At 37.4% G+C, this 17,119-nt stretch overlaps 1 protein-coding gene across 11 annotated transcripts in view; it reads left to right on the forward strand.

Moving 5' to 3' along the window:
* The window catches only part of FRY (FRY microtubule binding protein), a 459,465-nt gene that overhangs the window by 222,322 nt on the left and 220,024 nt on the right, over positions 1-17,119 (forward strand). For all 11 annotated transcript variants that reach the window (XM_036454766.2, XM_045588489.1, XM_045588490.1 and 8 more), the window contains one exon: positions 6,213-6,266. In XM_036454766.2, coding sequence (XP_036310659.1) covers positions 6,213-6,266 — 54 coding nt within the window. The remainder of the gene's footprint in view (positions 1-6,212; positions 6,267-17,119) is intronic.

The raw sequence follows: 17,119 nt of genomic DNA on the forward strand, positions 1-17,119 counted from the left end.
AATATGTTCTCCCATGCAGTGGGCTTTCTTGTTGTTATGTTGATGGTTTCTTTTGCTGTGCAGAAACTTTTTATTTTGATGTAGTCCATTTGTTTATTTTCTCTTTAGTTTTCATTGCCCTAAGAGCAGTATCAGTGAAGAAGTTCTTTTGGCATATGTCTGAGATTTTGCTGCCTGTGGATTCCTCTAATATTTTTATAGTTTCCCATCTTATGTTTAAGTCCTTTATCCATTTTTAGTTGATTTTTGTGTGTGTTGTAAGTTGGTGGTCTAGTTTCATTTTTTTTGCAGGTGTCTGTCCAATATTCCCAACACCATTTTGAAAAGACTTGCCTTGACTCCATTGTATGCTCTTGCCAACTTTGTCTAACATTAATTGATCATAGTGGTTTGGGTCAATTTCTGGGCTCTTTGTTCTATTCCATATGTCTGTTCTTGTGCCAGTACCAGGCTGTTTTGAGAATAGTGGCTTTGTAATACAGCTTACTATTTGGTGTTGAGATCACTCTTACTTTGTTCTTCTTCCTCAGGATTGCTGCAGCTACTTCGGGTCATTTTTTATTCCAGATGAATTTTTGGAGAGTTTGTTCTAGGTCTGTGAAATATGCCGTTGGTATTTTAATGGGGAGTGCATTGAATCTATAGATTGCTTTGGGTAGTGTGGACATTTTAATAATGTTGATTCTACCAATCCATGAACACAGTATGTTCTTCCATCTATTTATGTCTTCTTCTATCTCTTTTTTCAGTGTCCTATAAGTTTTCTGAATACAGGTCTTTTACCTCCTTAGTTAAGTTTATGCCTAGGTATCTTAATTTTTTTGGTGCAATGGTAAATAGGATTTTTTTTAAATCTCTCTATCTGTAAGTTCACTATTGGTGTATAAAAATGCCATAGATTTCTTGGTGTTAATTTTGTATCCTGCTACATTGCCTAATTCATTTATTAAATCTAATAATTTTTATGGACTCTTTAGGTATTCTATTATAGTATCATGTCATCTGTGAATAATGACAGTTTTATGTCTTCTTTTCCAATTTGGGTACCTTTTATTTCTTCTTCTTGTCTAATTGCTATGGCTAGTACTTTAAATTATATGTCAAACAGGAGTGGTGAAAGAGGGCATCCCTGTCTTGTTCCTGTTCTTAGGTGAAATGGTTTTAGTTTCAAAAGAGGACATAAGGAAGGTCAAGAAACATATGAAAACATTCTCAAAGTCACTAATCATTCCAAAGATGCGAATCAAAATGATAATGAGGTACCATCTTACACCTGTCAGAATAGCTATCATCAACAAATCAACAAATGACAAGTGCTGGCGAGGATGCAGAGAAAAATGAACCTTCTTGCACTGCTGGTGGGAATACAGACTTGTGTAGCCTCTGTGAAGAAGAGTATGGAGTTTCCTACTAAAAATGGAACTGTCATTTGACCCAGTGATCTTACTTCTAGGAACATATCCCAAGAAACTAGAAACGTTAATCATATGCACCCCTATGTTCATAACAGCACAATTTACAATAGCTAAGATTTGGAAACATCCTAAGTGCGCATCAGCAGATGAATGGATTTAAAAAAAAAAAAAAAGGTGGTACAGCTCTAACCGGTTTGGCTCAGTGGATAGAGTGTTGGCCTGTAGACTCAAGGGTCCCAGGTTCGATTCCAGTCAAGGGCATGTACCTTGGTTGCGGGCACATACCCAGTAGGGTGTGTGCAGGAGGCAGCTGATCAATGTTTCTCTCTCATTGATGTTTCTAACCCTCTTTCCCTCTCCCTTCCTCTCTGTAAAAATAATCAATAAAATATATTTTAAATAAATAAAGGTGGTACATATACACAATGAAATACTATGCTGCTGTAAAAAGGAAGCAACTCCTACCATTTGCAATAGCATGGATGGATCTGGAGAGCATTATAGTAAGGGAAATAAGTCAGTAAGAGAAAGATAAATATCACATGATCTCACTCATTTGTGGAATATAATGAACATAAACTGACGAACAAAAATAGATCCAGAGACAGAGAAACATTGATCAGATGTTTAAACCTCAGAGGGAATGTAGGGGAAGATGGGGGAAAGGGGAGAGATCAACTAAAGGACTTTCCTGCACACATATAAGCCTAACCAATGGACACAGACACCAGAGAGCATGAGCGGGGGGAGGGGGGCTGGGGGGACACTAGCGGGATAAGGATACATACGTAATACTTTAATCAATAAAGAAAAATAAATAAAAAATAAAGTAGAAAGACAGCATAATGAACCCTATGATCATCTTCAGCAATTGTCAGCTCATGGACAGTTTGTCACACATTCCTTGCACCTCCCCCCAATAGTATTTGAAATACTAGTTACTCTATTATTTTAGTATTTCAGCATGTATCTCTAAAAGATAATGTTTCTTTTTAAAACAAAACTGCAACACCATTGCCACACCTAAAAAATTAACAATAATCTTTAACATCATCAAATATCTATTAGTGTTCAAATTGCCAATGGTCTCATAAGCATCATACTTTTTAAAAGCAGATAGTTTGAATCAGTATTCAGATAAGAGCCACACATTACAATAGCCTTTTAAAAAAATCAATAGAACCTCCCCCAATTTCTCTTATCTCCCCCTTGCAACTCCTTTATTGAATAAATGTCTTTCATTTTCCTTTGGGCTGGATTTTACTGATTGCATTCCTATGGTAGTGTAACATATTCCTCTAGCTCCTTCTAACTCCTATATTTCCTAAAAGTTAGAAATTATTTCTAAAGGCTTGGTCAGATTCAGGCTTGATTTTTTTGTTTGTTTTGTTTATCAAGACTATTTCATAGCATTTGCTTCCATCAGATGAGACTGAATATCTCATTTTCTCTTTAGGAAGCTGTTAGCAGCCATTGATGTTCAATGCCCAGTGTTTCCATGTTTATGCTTTGCCATTTCTTTTGTTCCCTGTCACCTACTGAGCTGGAGCTTTTGGGCAAGACAAGGTCACAGGCCAAGGTCTTCTAGCTTTGGACCACTAAGCATTTTCAGGGACCCATCACCCTAAATTTATGTCTGTCAGAATTATTTTTTTAAACTATCATTCAACACAATTAATAAACCTTCAATAAATAAATACAATTGTACCAAGATATAAAACCAAGACAAATTTTAAAAGCATACAAAATACAGTGTTCTTTTTGGACAAATGGGACCTTTATTTTGAGCCTCTTCAGTGATCCTCCATTTCCACTTGTTCTTTCAATACCCATTGTTTATTCTGGGTGAATTTCACTGTATTACTTATTCAGTGCTCTCTGAGAACCAGGATGCCTGGAATGTGCAGATCTTTGATTCCATGCAGCTGGTCTCCCTACAAAGAACCTCAAGGAGAATCTCACCTCTGCAATTGTTTTTTCTCAAGGAGGCACAAGCCTTACTATACTCTGCCCTGTGTTCAAATGGCTCTCTTCTGAGCTGAGCAGGCTTGCCTCCCTTCTCTCCCCGCTCCTTCTTTCTCTTTTCTTCCCTCCTTTACTCCTTCTTTCTTTTTCTTGTTTTTAGCCTTTTAGAAGGTAGGCTCTTCTCCATATCTACTCTTAAACCTACTGACACTGCTAAAAATCTATGTTGATGCAAAGGTAATCTTGGGAATGGCAAATTGTAAACTTGATTCTCAGTGGCCAAAGCTGTCTTCACCATAGCACTTGGATATGTGCAGTCACTTAACAACCCCTGATAATGAGTTCCAACTGTATACTAGGAATGTGGGAGATGGACAAATTACAACTCCATGGAAATGCTGACAAGATTAGATGCAATCAAATTGCCATGTGAAACTAATCAGCAACTCTGCCAGGGAAAATGGGAAGAGCTTAATCTGGGAAGTGATATTTAAACTAAGTCTTCATATCATTAAGATAGTATACCTTCATCCTAACTAGTTTTGCTCAGTGGATAGAACGTCATCCTGTGGACTGAAGGGTTTGGGTTCAATTCCAGTCAGAGGCACATGCTGGGGCTGCAGGCTAGATCCTCAGTAGGGGGTGTGCAGGAGGCAGCCAGTCAATGATTCTCTCTCATCATTGATGTTTCTATCTCTCTCTTCTTCTCCCTTCCTCTCTGAAATCAATAAAAATATTTTTTTTTAAATACAGCATATTTGTGTAAAAGTAATTAAGGAAAACTTAGCATAGTGCTGTATTATTTTATTGAGGCACTGAACCCAGTTTTGGTTAATGAATTTGACTTTTGTATATGGTATGACTTACCATATCAACTTTGCCTGCTAAAGAAACGTGCAATATGTTGCATCCTTCATATGTATTCAAATATGTATAAGCACAAAACATCACATTTATCATCACTCGCATCCTATTAGTAGTGGAGAAAAAATAACTTTTAGGCATGGTAAGTTTCAGGGTGTTGTAGGACATAGTCACCTGCCTTCCTCCACTATGGAAGGATTTTGCCTTTCAGGTGGTAGTGGATGAAGAACCACCAATTCCCAAGGTATGGACTTCTGAGTTTATGCAAGGGTTTACAGGTCCACATGTATGTCAGGCACTGTTTCTGGGCTGAGTAAACTGTGGTCTCTCATGTAGATGTATTACCAGTTTCCTAATGTAGATAAAATGAGTGTTGTTGCTATCATAAGACAAAGCCACTTAAAAGTATCATTGCCTTGTCCAGGTGGCTCAGTTGGTTGAAGCATCATCCCTATATACCAAAAGATTGTGGGTTTGATTCCTAGTCAAAGCACATACCTAGGTTGTGGTTTTGATCCCCACTTGAGCACATGCAGGTGACAATCTCTCACTCTCTCTCTTTTCCTCCCCCTCTTTCATTCTCTCTCTCTCTTTCTAAAATCAATAGAAACATATCTTTATATATGTATTTATTTATTTAAAAATAAATAAATACATATATAAAAGTATAATTGAAGTCATAGCACTAGCTCTGTCATTGTGCATAGTTTTAAATATAATGGATACATAAATGAAATTGTTATTGTGTACCTAGGTTTGGAGGTGTGAGTGTATGTTTTGTGGTTGGAAATTCTTTGAAATTTTTAAATATCGATCATTATAAAATAGATGATAGTGATGATTGAAAAACTGTGAAGGTACCTAATGCCAATGACTTTTACACTTAAAAATGTTTTGTTTTGTTTTTTAACTTACAATGAAACACACACACCAAATGAAAGGATCTCATATTTAAAGAAACTGGGTGTCATTGGCCTAGACTTAGATTAATGTGACAAATATTTGACCATTACCAAGCAATGCTCTGTCTGTAACTTCAAGTGCTAGGAGAAACAAAAAGAAGGCCTTGCATTTCTGGAGCTTCTAGTTTAGTGGATGTGGCACTTGCATTTGGGGTGAGGTGGGGCTTGCATTCACCTTAGGTATGTAGCTTTTTTTTCTTTTCTTTTTCTTTTTTCCAGTAAAGGAGAAGGTTAGAGAAATGAGTCAAGGAGAGGATCTATCTGATTGACAAAATGTAACTGGAGTCTTCCTAAGTCAGCTACATTGGCTAAAGTGCAGCATTATTTTTTGATGGTTTTTAATTAACTTTTGCATGGTTTCTAATGCTAACCAGATTTGTATAAGTATTAACTTCCATACAAAACAAAATAAAATAAAAACTAACAGGTAAGAATAAATAGTTATAAAATGCTAGAAGGTGATGTAAAGCTTTCTAATGTAAACAAAGGTGTGATGATTAGGAAAAAATATTTTTGGAAACCTTTGTCACTATCCAGATTATTTCTTCAGAGATTTAGATGTGGTGCAAGTCAAGTAACTTCCCCCAAATTTACTGATTTTACTAGTAAAGATGTGATTTGTAGGTTATTCCTTAATATTAGTCTAATAATTAAACCTTGTTTTATTTCTAAATCTGGGATCTTGGACTAGTGTATCACTTTCAACATTTTATTATCTCTCAAGTTCCAAGATAGGTACTAAAACGAATTACATGTTTTTTATAATGTGATTTCCATGGAAAAATGCAGTATAATAGCATTAAATATCTAATGTTTTGGTTAAAAAGAGGGTATATGAGAATAAAGATCACATACTACGAGTTAAGTAAGGGATGTTCTTACTCATTTGAAAACTGTCACCTCTTCATCCCATAAAGGGAGAAATAGATGAGAAAAATTGTAATAATGACATTTCACTGTAATATTTAAGAGCCTCTAATTTTCTCATACATATTCTTCTTTCTAGGAAAAGCCATTGACAAAATCCCTACAACGTGGAGAAGATCCCCAGTTTGATCAAGTATGTGACATGTCATATATGTTATATTCTGGGGTTTTTTTATTTCAAAGTATACAAAAGGCACGGGCTGGATGACGAGCTTCCTCACAAGAGGGTATACTCTTGGGAGCTGGTCCTGCAGCTTGTTTACAGTTGTAGCTCACAGGGGACAGTCAGTAAATGTCTATTGATTTCAAAGGCAAAGAACTGGAAAGTGTTGGAATAATATAAGTGAGCCCTCAATTGATTGTTTCCTAAATTTATGTATATCAAAATTAAAGGAGCTGAAAAAAGATAAAGGAACTTCTATCTAAAAACTCTTATTTAGATTCTTCCGAATAAACAATACAGCAGGTCCTCAAATAACATGGATTCGTTCAATGTCATTTCCTTATAATGTTGATGAGATTCCGTAGAAACCTAACCCTTGTTTGAATAAATTATGGTAAAATTGCTTTTGTTATATGTCATTGTGTTTATAGTCACAGAACCTATTGATGACATTAAGTGAGGACTCACTGGGCTGTGATGATCAGATGTCTGCACTAGAGTTTATTCATGTTTTCATCCTGTTTTTTCTTGAATGCCTACTATTTGCTTGACAAAATGCTAGGCTCCAATGAGACAAAATCTAGGACAAGTGTTAGCCTTTCAAGAATTCACAATCCTATGAGAGAGAAACCACCTAAACCATAATTATAAAGCAGTATAATAATTTAGATGCTAATCAAGGAGGTTATACATGAACAAAACACAACAAAAAATAAATACAAAGAAAGCTCTTTGAAAATAGATCAGGACTAATAAAAGAACCTCTAACTCTAAGTGCTAGGTAAAACCAAATCTGGCAGATTCTGGTTCAGAAAGGCTGTAAGTATGTTAAATAATGAAGGATAGTAGGATATCATGGAAGTTAGAGATGTTTTTGTGGCACTTCTGAACTTCTGCAGTTAATGATAAAGAGGACACCGTATTCTCAAAATCCTCACTCAGCACCAAGGGCAGAGATAAAATACTGCAGAAAGCACCTCAGCCTGATCTAACACAGTGGGTTTTATTGTCTCATGGAGGACATACAAGGAGTACACTTTCTGCAGAGTGTTAAAACTGCCTTTAATGTTGAATCAAAAGGAAAATTCTCTAGCCCTTACAGGGCAGACTCATTTGAGGACTGATTGAAAATGTAAGGACTGACCATAGAGAGAAAACTTCCATTTTGTATTTTATAAGCTGTTCATGCTCACAAGTTCATGCTCACAGCCTGTCTCAGCAGGCTGCATGGCTGCTGGCAGAGCTGGCTGGTTTCCAAAATGCTGCAGAAATGGAGTGGGGGCTCCATTGTCACGGAACTATCTTCTCTTGTCGTGTCATCCTAGATTGTCACCTGGGAGATGTTTGGACGGTCAGAGACCTTGTATGAATGTATGGGGTCCTTATTTTGGAAATGTGGCAAATTGTGACTCTCACTATTCTCTTTAGGAATGTAAATATTTATCATCTGTCTTTCATAATTTTTTACTCTATTTTGCATATTTCATCTCTTTCCTGTAAGGTCATCATTGTCTTTTTTTCATTTTTATTTCTTTATTGATTATGTTATATAATTGTCCTCATCCCCCCATTCCCATCCCAAACCCCTCCCTATGTATGCCCCATCTCCCTGTTGTCCATGACCACTGGTTAGGCTTATATGCAATCATTGTCTTTTCCTCAAAAAATATGATGTTATTTTTCCCCAGCTACTTTTTCTTTATTCTCTGGGGAAACAAGACTTCTAAGTTTTAGCATTGCAGATAATAGCTTCCTTAAATAATTTGGCTTAAATACAATCTCTCATTTATTATTCAGCACTGTAGTTCTGTATTTCAGCATTGTGGAAAAGAGATAGCCTTTAGATTCAACAGACCTGAATTTAAATCCCCTCTTTGCCACTTAGTCAGCTGTAATACTTTTAACTCTGTTCTGGCCCAGAGTTACTGAGTCAGAATCTGCAGCTTAACAAGATCACTAGGTGACCCCAAACACACATTTAAGCTTGAGAAGCACTGATCTGTAACACATCTCTACGTATTCAGGTGGAAGCCAGTAAGATGGTCACTGATAACTTTCAAGTAAGAACCATATGATTATCCCCTCATCATTAAAAAATAAAATTTATACATGAACAGTGAGAGATGGAGGCAACCTGCAAAGTTTATCCCAGGGCACATGGAAACATAACTAAAGTTGGTCCACCTGTGGATTCATTGACATAAAGTCAACAAAATCATGTTTGAAAGTACCCATACACTGTTTTGACAGCAAACTATACAAATTGGAACTGCTTCCTGAGGGTTCCTCGAAGATGGCGGCCAGGTAAACACTTGTACGGGCTGCCTCCCACAACCATATCAGTGCTGCAACGGGGGATCTTACCTGAGACCTGAAAAGACCACAACTGTGGGGCCCCGACTGGCGCGGACACTCGGATTCCACAGAAAGGTTGGATTTTGCTGGGGATAACGCGGGGTGTCTGCGTCCCAACAGCGAAAGTGAAAGCAGCAGCTGCGGCAGCCAAAAAAGCGCGCGCTGGGACCCCGGAAATCTGCGTCCACAGAAGCCCCCCACTGTTGGGTCTGGTGTGATTCGAGAGAGTGGATGGGGGTCCCCAAGGTTGATACTAGTGGGGTTCTCTGGGGAGCAATCCATTCTGATCCGACATGGAGGGAGAACATAGGAGTTGGAAAGCAGTCTGTTTGTAAGTGCGCGCAGACGCGCCCATCACGCACCTAGGGTGGTTCCCCTGCAACCCTTTGCTTCTGATTACAAAGGAGAGATCACGCAGATTGGCTGGCCCTAAGAGACAGCAGGGGGAATCTGCTTTTCTGGAAACTGAGAAGCAGAGTGGGGAGAAATCATCCAGGATTCAGCTCCGAGGCAAAAAAATAAATAAATAAATAAAAAACAAACAAACAAAAACAAAAAACCCGGTATTGAGCGCCACAGAAAAAGAAGGCGAGAGCAGCCAAAAAGACAGGACATCAATCCACATACACTGCCACCTAGGGTCTGGAGTACAAACTGACTGTGTTTATTATTAGTTTTATTTTATCAACCAAGAAACTAAGGAATTACCACTGAGGTGCAGCAGAACGCAGGGAAATGCAATACGGTCTGGACTGAGAAATGGGCATGTCAAATAGAATAACAGAAGTGAATGGCCTTCACAACTGCACACTTTTTTTGCTAAATTTATTTTTTTTATTTATTTATTTTAATTTTAATTTTTTGCATCTTTTACTTAAGAAACAATTTTTTTTTTCCTTTTCTCCTCACTAGATTTTAACTTTTTAATTATTACATTTTTAGGTTCAATAAGCATTTTTACTACTGCTATTTTAATTTTTTTAAGTGCCATTTTATTTTCTCTTTATTTTACATTGGAATTAGTGTTCTTCATTTTATTTCATTTCTCCTTTAACATTATTTAACCCTATCTCAACATGACCTTTACACCATCACTCTCTTTCTAATCTTCCCCTTTTTGCTATCCTGTTTATCTTAACCCTTTCCTGCTTTAGATTTCCTGGATAAGAAAACAAGACCCATACATCTGTTGTCTACAAGAAACCCACCTCAGAAGAAAAGATGCACACAGACTGACGGTGAAGGGATGGAAAAAGGTTTTCCAGGCAAATGGAAATGAAAAAAAAAAAAAAAGCTGGGGTAGAAATACTTATATCTGACAAATTAGACCTCAGAGTGAAGGGCATAACAAGAGATAATGAAGGCCACTTCATAATACTAAAGGGAGCAATCCAACAAGAAGAAATAACCCTGATAAATATATATGCACCCAATACAGGAGCATCCAAATACATAAAAAATAAAAAATAAAAAATAAATAAAAAAATAAAAAAAATAAAAATCTGCTAGAGGACATTAAGGGAGAGATTAATAGCAATACAATCATAGTAGGAGATTTTAATACTGCACTGTCATCCTTCGACAAATCATCTAAACAAAAAATCAGCATAGAAATATCAAGCTTAAATGACTCACTAGACCAGATGGAATTAATTGACATCTTCAGAACATTCCACCTCAAAGCCACAGAATATACATTCTTCTCAAGTGCACATGGGACATTCTCAAAGATAGACCACATTTTGGGACATAGGCAAAGTCTCTTCAAATTCAAGAATATAGAAATCATATCAAGCATCTTCTCAGATCATAATGGCATAAAACTGGAAATTAACTACAATAAAAATAATCCAAAGAAATCAAACACATGGAGACTAAACAGCATGCTATTAAACAAGGACTGGGTTACCAGAGAAATCAAGGAAGAAATTAAAAACATCCTGGAAACAAATGACAATGAAAACACAACAATCCAAAATCTATGGGACACAGCAAAAGCAGTTTTGAGAGGGAAGTTCATATCCCTACAAGTCTATTGCAAAAAACTAGAAAAAATGGTAACGAATGATCTAACTCTACAACTCAAAGAGTTAGAAAAAGAGCAACAAGAAAAGCCAAGTGTAAGCAGAAGGAAGGAAATAAAAAAATTAGAGCAGAGATAAACGACATAGAGACCAAAGAAACAATACATAAGATCAACAAAACCAAGAGCTGGTTCTTTGAAAGGATAAACAAGATAGATTAACCTCTAGCCAGGCTAACCAAGAAACAAAGAGAGAGGACCCAAATAAACAAAATCAGAAACAAAAGAGGTGAAATAATAACAGACCCCGCCAAAATACAAAGGATTGTTACAAAATACTACGAACAACTCTATTCCAACAAACTGAACAACCTGGAGGAAATGGACATATTCCTAGAAAAATATAACCTTCCAAAACTCAATCAGGAAGAATCTATAAATCTCAATAGAACAGTAACTTGGGAAGAAATTGAAACAGTCATCAAAAAGCTTCCAGCAAACAAAAGCCCAGGGCCAGATGGCTTCACAGGAGAGTTTTACCAAACATTCAAGGAAGAACTAAAACATATCCCCCTCAGACTATTCCAAAAAATCCAAGAGGAAGGAACACTTCCAAGCTCCTTCTATGAAGCCAGAATCACCCTAATACCAAAACCAGATAAAGACAACTCAATGAAAGATAATTACAGGCCAATATCCCTTATGAACATAGATGCCAAAATCCACAACAAAATTCTAGCAAATCGGCTCCAGCAGAGCATCACAAAGATCATACACCACGACCAAGTAGGATTTATTCCGGGAATGCAAGGATGGTACAATATCCGCAAATCAATAAATGTGATACATCACATAAACAAATTGAAAGACAAAAATCATATAGTCATATCAATTGATGCAGAAAAAGCATTTGATAAAATCCAGCACCCTTTCCTGATAAAAACTCTCAGCAAGGTGGGAGTACAAGGATCATACCTCAACATAATAAAAGCTATATATGATAAACCCACAGCCAACGTCATACTCAATGGGCAAAAACTAAAACCATTCCCTCTAAGAACAGGAACAAGACAGGGTTGCCCACTGTCACCACTCCTGTTTGACATAGTACTGGAAGTACTAGCCATTGCAATTAGACAAGAAGAGGAAATAAAAGGCATCCAAATTGAAAAAGAAGATGTAAAGTTATCCTTATTTGCAGATGACATGATATTGTACATAGAAAACCCAAAAGACTCCATTAAAAAAACTAATTGACTTAATAAATGAATTTGGCAATGTAGCAGGATACAAAATTAACGCCAAGAAATCTATGGCATTTCTATAAACCAATAGTGTACTTGCAGAAACAGAGACTAAAAAGGCAATCCCATTTACCATCGCACAAAAAAAAAAAAAAAAAAAATTAAGATACCTTGGAATAAACTTACCTAAGGAGGTAAAAGACCTACACACGGAAAACTACACGACACTGAAAAAAAGAGATAGAGGAAGATGTAAACAGATGGAAGAACATACCATGTTCATGGATTGGTAGAATTAACATCATCAAAATGTCCATACTTCCCAAAGCAATCTATAGGTTAAATGCACTCCCAATTAAAATACCAACGGCATATTTCACTGACCTAGAAAGAACTCTCCAAAAGTTCATTTGGAACAACAAAAGACCCTGAATAGCCACAGCAATCCTGAGAAAGAAGAGTAAAGTAGGAGGGATCTCAATACCAGTCTTCAAACTGTATTACAAAGCCACTGTTCTCAAAACAGCCTGGTACTGGCACAAGAACAGACATATAGATCAATGGAATAGAATTGAGAACCCAGATATCAACCCAAATCACTATGCTCAGTTAATATTTGACAAAGGAGGCAGGAACATACAATGGAGTCAAGACAGTCTCTTCAATAAACGGTGTTGGGAAAATTGGGCAGATATATGCAAAAGAATGAAACTGGATCACCAACTTACACCATACACAAAAATAAACTCAAAATGGATACAGGATTTAAACATAAGACAGGAAACCATAAAAATACTAGAGGCATCCACAGGCAGCAAAATCTCAGACATATGCCAAAAGAACTTCTTCACTAATACTTCCCCTAGGGCAATGGAAGCTAAAGAGAAAATAAACAAATGGGATTACATCAAAATAAAAATCTTTTTTACAGCAAAGATTTTACAATCTTTTTTAAACCATCAACAAAACAACAAGAAAGCCCTCTGTATGGGAGAACATATTTGCAAATGTTATCACTGATAAAGGTTTAATCTCCAACATCTACAGACAACTTATACAACTTAATAAAAGGAAGATAAATGACCCAATTAAAAAATGGGCAATGGATCTAAATAGAATCTTCTCAAAAGATGACAGAAGGAAGGCCAAGAGGCACATGAAAACATGCTCAAAGTCACTAATTATCCGAGAAATGCAAATCAAAACAACAATGTGGTACCATCTCACACCTGTCAGAATGGCCAACATCAATAAATCAACAAACGACAAGTGTTGGCGAGGTTGCGGAGAAAAAGGAACCCTTGTGCTCTGCTGGTGGGAATGCAGACTGGTGCAACCACTGTGGAGAACAGTATGGAGCTTCCTCAAAAAACTGAAAATGGAACTCCCATTTGACCCAGTAATCCCACTCCTAGGAATATATCCCAAGAAGCTAGAAACATCAATCAAAAAGGATATATGCACCCCTATGTTCATAGCAGCTCAATTTACAATAGCTAGGATTTGGAAACAGCCTAGATGCCCATCAGCAGATGATTGGATCCAAAAACTATGGTACATTTACACAATGGAATATTATGCTGCCATAAAAAGGAAAAAATTCTCATCGTTTGCAGCAACCTGGATGGATTTGGAGAACATCATGCTCAGTGAAACAAGCCAGTCAATGAAGGAGAGACACCACATGACCGCACTTATTTATGGATGATAAAGAACATTATAAACTGAAGAACCAAAAGATAGATATAGAGACAGTAAAGCAACAAGCAGTCAGTCAAATTACAGCGGGGAGATTGGGTAGATCTGGGGGAGATAAGAGATCAATTGAAGGACTTGTATACATGCATATAAGTACAACCAATGGAACAAAACTCTGGGGCGGGAGGGTATGTACGGGGGGGGGGGGGGGGACATTGGTATATGTACAAAAATAATAATTTAATAAAAAAATATATTTAAAAAAAACTATACGAATTGTGGTTCTATTGGCAAGGCCATTGATGTATCAAGCTAAGTATTTTCATATTAAAAGTTCCAATTATGAAATTCCCCCTTTTCTGATTGCAAGCAGTAGAATTTTAATATGGATTGACACAAAGGCCTGTATATGGGAAAAGAACATGCTGGTGATACCACTTTGCCTGTTGTCGATGCCATTGCCATTACAATAATGGAGGGAATAGTAGTAATTGTAAAAGACACATTTATTCAGTATTTACTTTAGGTTAGGCACTATACTGAGTACATTCTTTGGACAACATCCAGCTGGTTCCTATTTAGAGAATACTTTTATAGGTTTCTTCCTTTGAAATTTCACTGGTATGAATGATAGTTCTACACTTTCAGGGCCTCGTCTTGGGTGGCCCTGTTTCCTATTCCATTTAACAAGCCTCTTGTCATGCATCCTCTCATCTGACATCACTCAGTACTTCCAACAGCCTTCAGAAGGCCTCACTTTTAACATCATCTCTATATTACACTAATGACAGTGAGTCACAAAGAGATTGTCCAGGATTCTGTGATGAAAGCCTGAGGGCACCAAGATTGGAATCCTTATGTTCTGATTATGAAGAATGTGATCTTCATGCTGTAGCATGCTTATATTTCTAAGACCTAAGTTGGTGAGAATTCACAGATGGGATCAAAGTGAAGGATTGGAGATCCTATATCAATTAAAATTAGGTTTGAGTGCAAATGATATATAAAATAACAGTAGCTCAAACAAGATGTTTTTCTCACATTCAAGCAGTATTAAAAAAATCAGTTCAGTACCTATATCTTTTTTTGTTTTCCTGTGTATAGCTTACCTGCCCAAGGTCATGTTATGGCCCATTTGTTCTTCTAGAACTCAGCCATTCCATCAGGATTTCAGACAGGAGAAAGGAAAAAAGAATTAGAAGAAAGAAAAAAACAAATTAATATCTCAACATTGAACATGACACTTTTGATTATATCTAGTTGGCCAGATTTTTTTTTTTTTTTTTTTTTTTTTTTTTTTTTCAGAGAGGAAGGGAGAGGGATAGAGTTAGAAACATCAATGAGAGAGAATCATCGATCAGCTGCCTCTTGCACACCCCCCACTGGGGACGTGCCTGCAACTAAGCTACATGCCCTTGACAGGAATCAAACCCAGGACCTTTCGGTCCACAGACCAATGCTCTATCCACTGAGCCAAACTGGTTTCAGCCAGTTGGCCAGATCTTGATCACAGCCACATAAGCTACAAGAAAGATTGGGGAAATTTTTATACTAACTGTCTCTACTAGATATTAGATAGCCTATTTTTGCCAAAATGCCCAGTAGAGATTACTGTTTTCAGTTCTGTGTCTCTGTGGTTCCACTGTGGAACTCTCCTAAATTGGTCAATTTTCCCTTTTAAATTTAAATATGTGTGAATGTGTGTGTGTGTGTGTGTGTGTGTGTGTGTGTGTGTAGGATATATATATATATCCTATATAATGAGCTAATATGCAATGTTGTCATGCCCTCATACAGTCATGCTATAAAGGCTCGGACACTCAACACTGGAGAGAGAGGAATGGGGATCAGCCAGGCACAAATGAGATCATGAGAGAAGAATGGAGACCAGCAAGGCTGCAGCCTGGGAGAGGGACAAGCCGCACACCTGCAGTTCCAGGTGCCTGCAGCTGTGGCCTGGGGAAAGCTGCCTGTCCATGGTCCCCTATAGCTGTGACCAGCCTGGTTGAAGCTGGCCTGGGTCCTGGGTACCTGTGACCGGCCAGAGGAGGGAATCCTCGATCCTGTGTGTGAGGCAGAGGCGGTTAGGGATGATTAGGTAGGCAGGGAAGTGGTCAGGAGCCAGCAGTCCCAGATTGTGAGAGGGAGTCGGACATTCCCTGAGGGGTCCCAGATTGGAGAGGGTCCAGGCCAGGCTGAGGGACCCCCTTCCCATGCATAAATTTTGTGCACTGGGCCTCTAGTATAGGTAGATAATGATAGATAGATAGATAGATAGATAGATAGATAGATAGATAGAGAATTAAAGCTTGTTTCCTTAACTTTTAGATTCCTTTTATATTTAATTAACTATTGGTTTAATATTTCTTAAATCAATCTAATTACAATATAACCCTGTATAGAATAGACCTGGGGAAAAAGCACTATTGCTTCATAAGTGACAAGATATCTAAATAGGATTAACTTTTTAAAGCTCGGTATTTGTGGGAAATAAGTCAACCTAGTGATAGCTTTGCACAATGGAAAGCTAGAAATTTTTGCCCCTAGTTTTATAATTTTACTGTTTACAAATTTCACGAGTATAAACTTGACACATTCTTACACAGCAACTACTATGTGGCCAAGCATTATGGTTCACTTGTAGAAACAAATGCGAAGGAAGCAAGATACCTGTTCTGGAGAGACAAAGACACATATAATTGGATAATTATAACCTCAAGCTAGTGAGTCAGCTCCTGGTGGAAGAACCAAGCAGAGTAAATTGTGCCCTGCACTAGGGAGCCTAGGGAGGGCTTCCAGTCTCTGCCAGCAAGGAAGTCTTACTGGTGGTGGAAATTAAGTACCAGTAGAAGAGATTTCCAACAGCATTTTGAAAATGTATACTATCATTAATTAATTTTAAATGCCTAAATTAATGGTCATGGTTTAGAAAGTGAAGTGAATGAAAAATTGTCCTGATAATAGTTCCTTATTTTGATAAAATAAGTTCCTTATTAAGTGTGTTTTTATTGCATGACAAGAGCCAGATGACAAGAAAATGCTTTCTAAAAGAGGACATAGTTTATCAGGTACCTAAAACAATGGGCGTGTTATATTGTAAATAAGAAGATGCCTTTATCAATAAACCAAATTTATTTGGAGTCCATTTCATTTCGCTAGCATTAGCAGGCCCAGAGGAAATCTTGCTTCTCAAATTCTGGGGCCCAATATGGTGGAAGCCTTTCCTATATATATGTTTTTCAGCTCTTTGTTTTCCAAATTTGGAATAAGATTTCTGGGTCTTCTGAGAGAGAAGGCCTGCATGCTGGGAAGGGGCCATGAAACCATATCTCAAGGCCTGGCCTGACACTGGCCCTCACAACTCTAGGGCATAGTTTATGGCCTCTCTGGAATGGGGAGTAATCTTATTTTTTCCTATCATTTAAGCAAGCAAATGTTTACAGAAGCCAGAATAGCAGGGTTAAATTTTAAACAGCAGTTTTTCCCCAAGACGGAGGTTACTA

Source organism: Pipistrellus kuhlii, unplaced genomic scaffold (assembly GCF_014108245.1).
Source record: "Pipistrellus kuhlii isolate mPipKuh1 unplaced genomic scaffold, mPipKuh1.p scaffold_m20_p_3, whole genome shotgun sequence".
NCBI lineage: Eukaryota > Metazoa > Chordata > Mammalia > Chiroptera > Vespertilionidae > Pipistrellus > Pipistrellus kuhlii.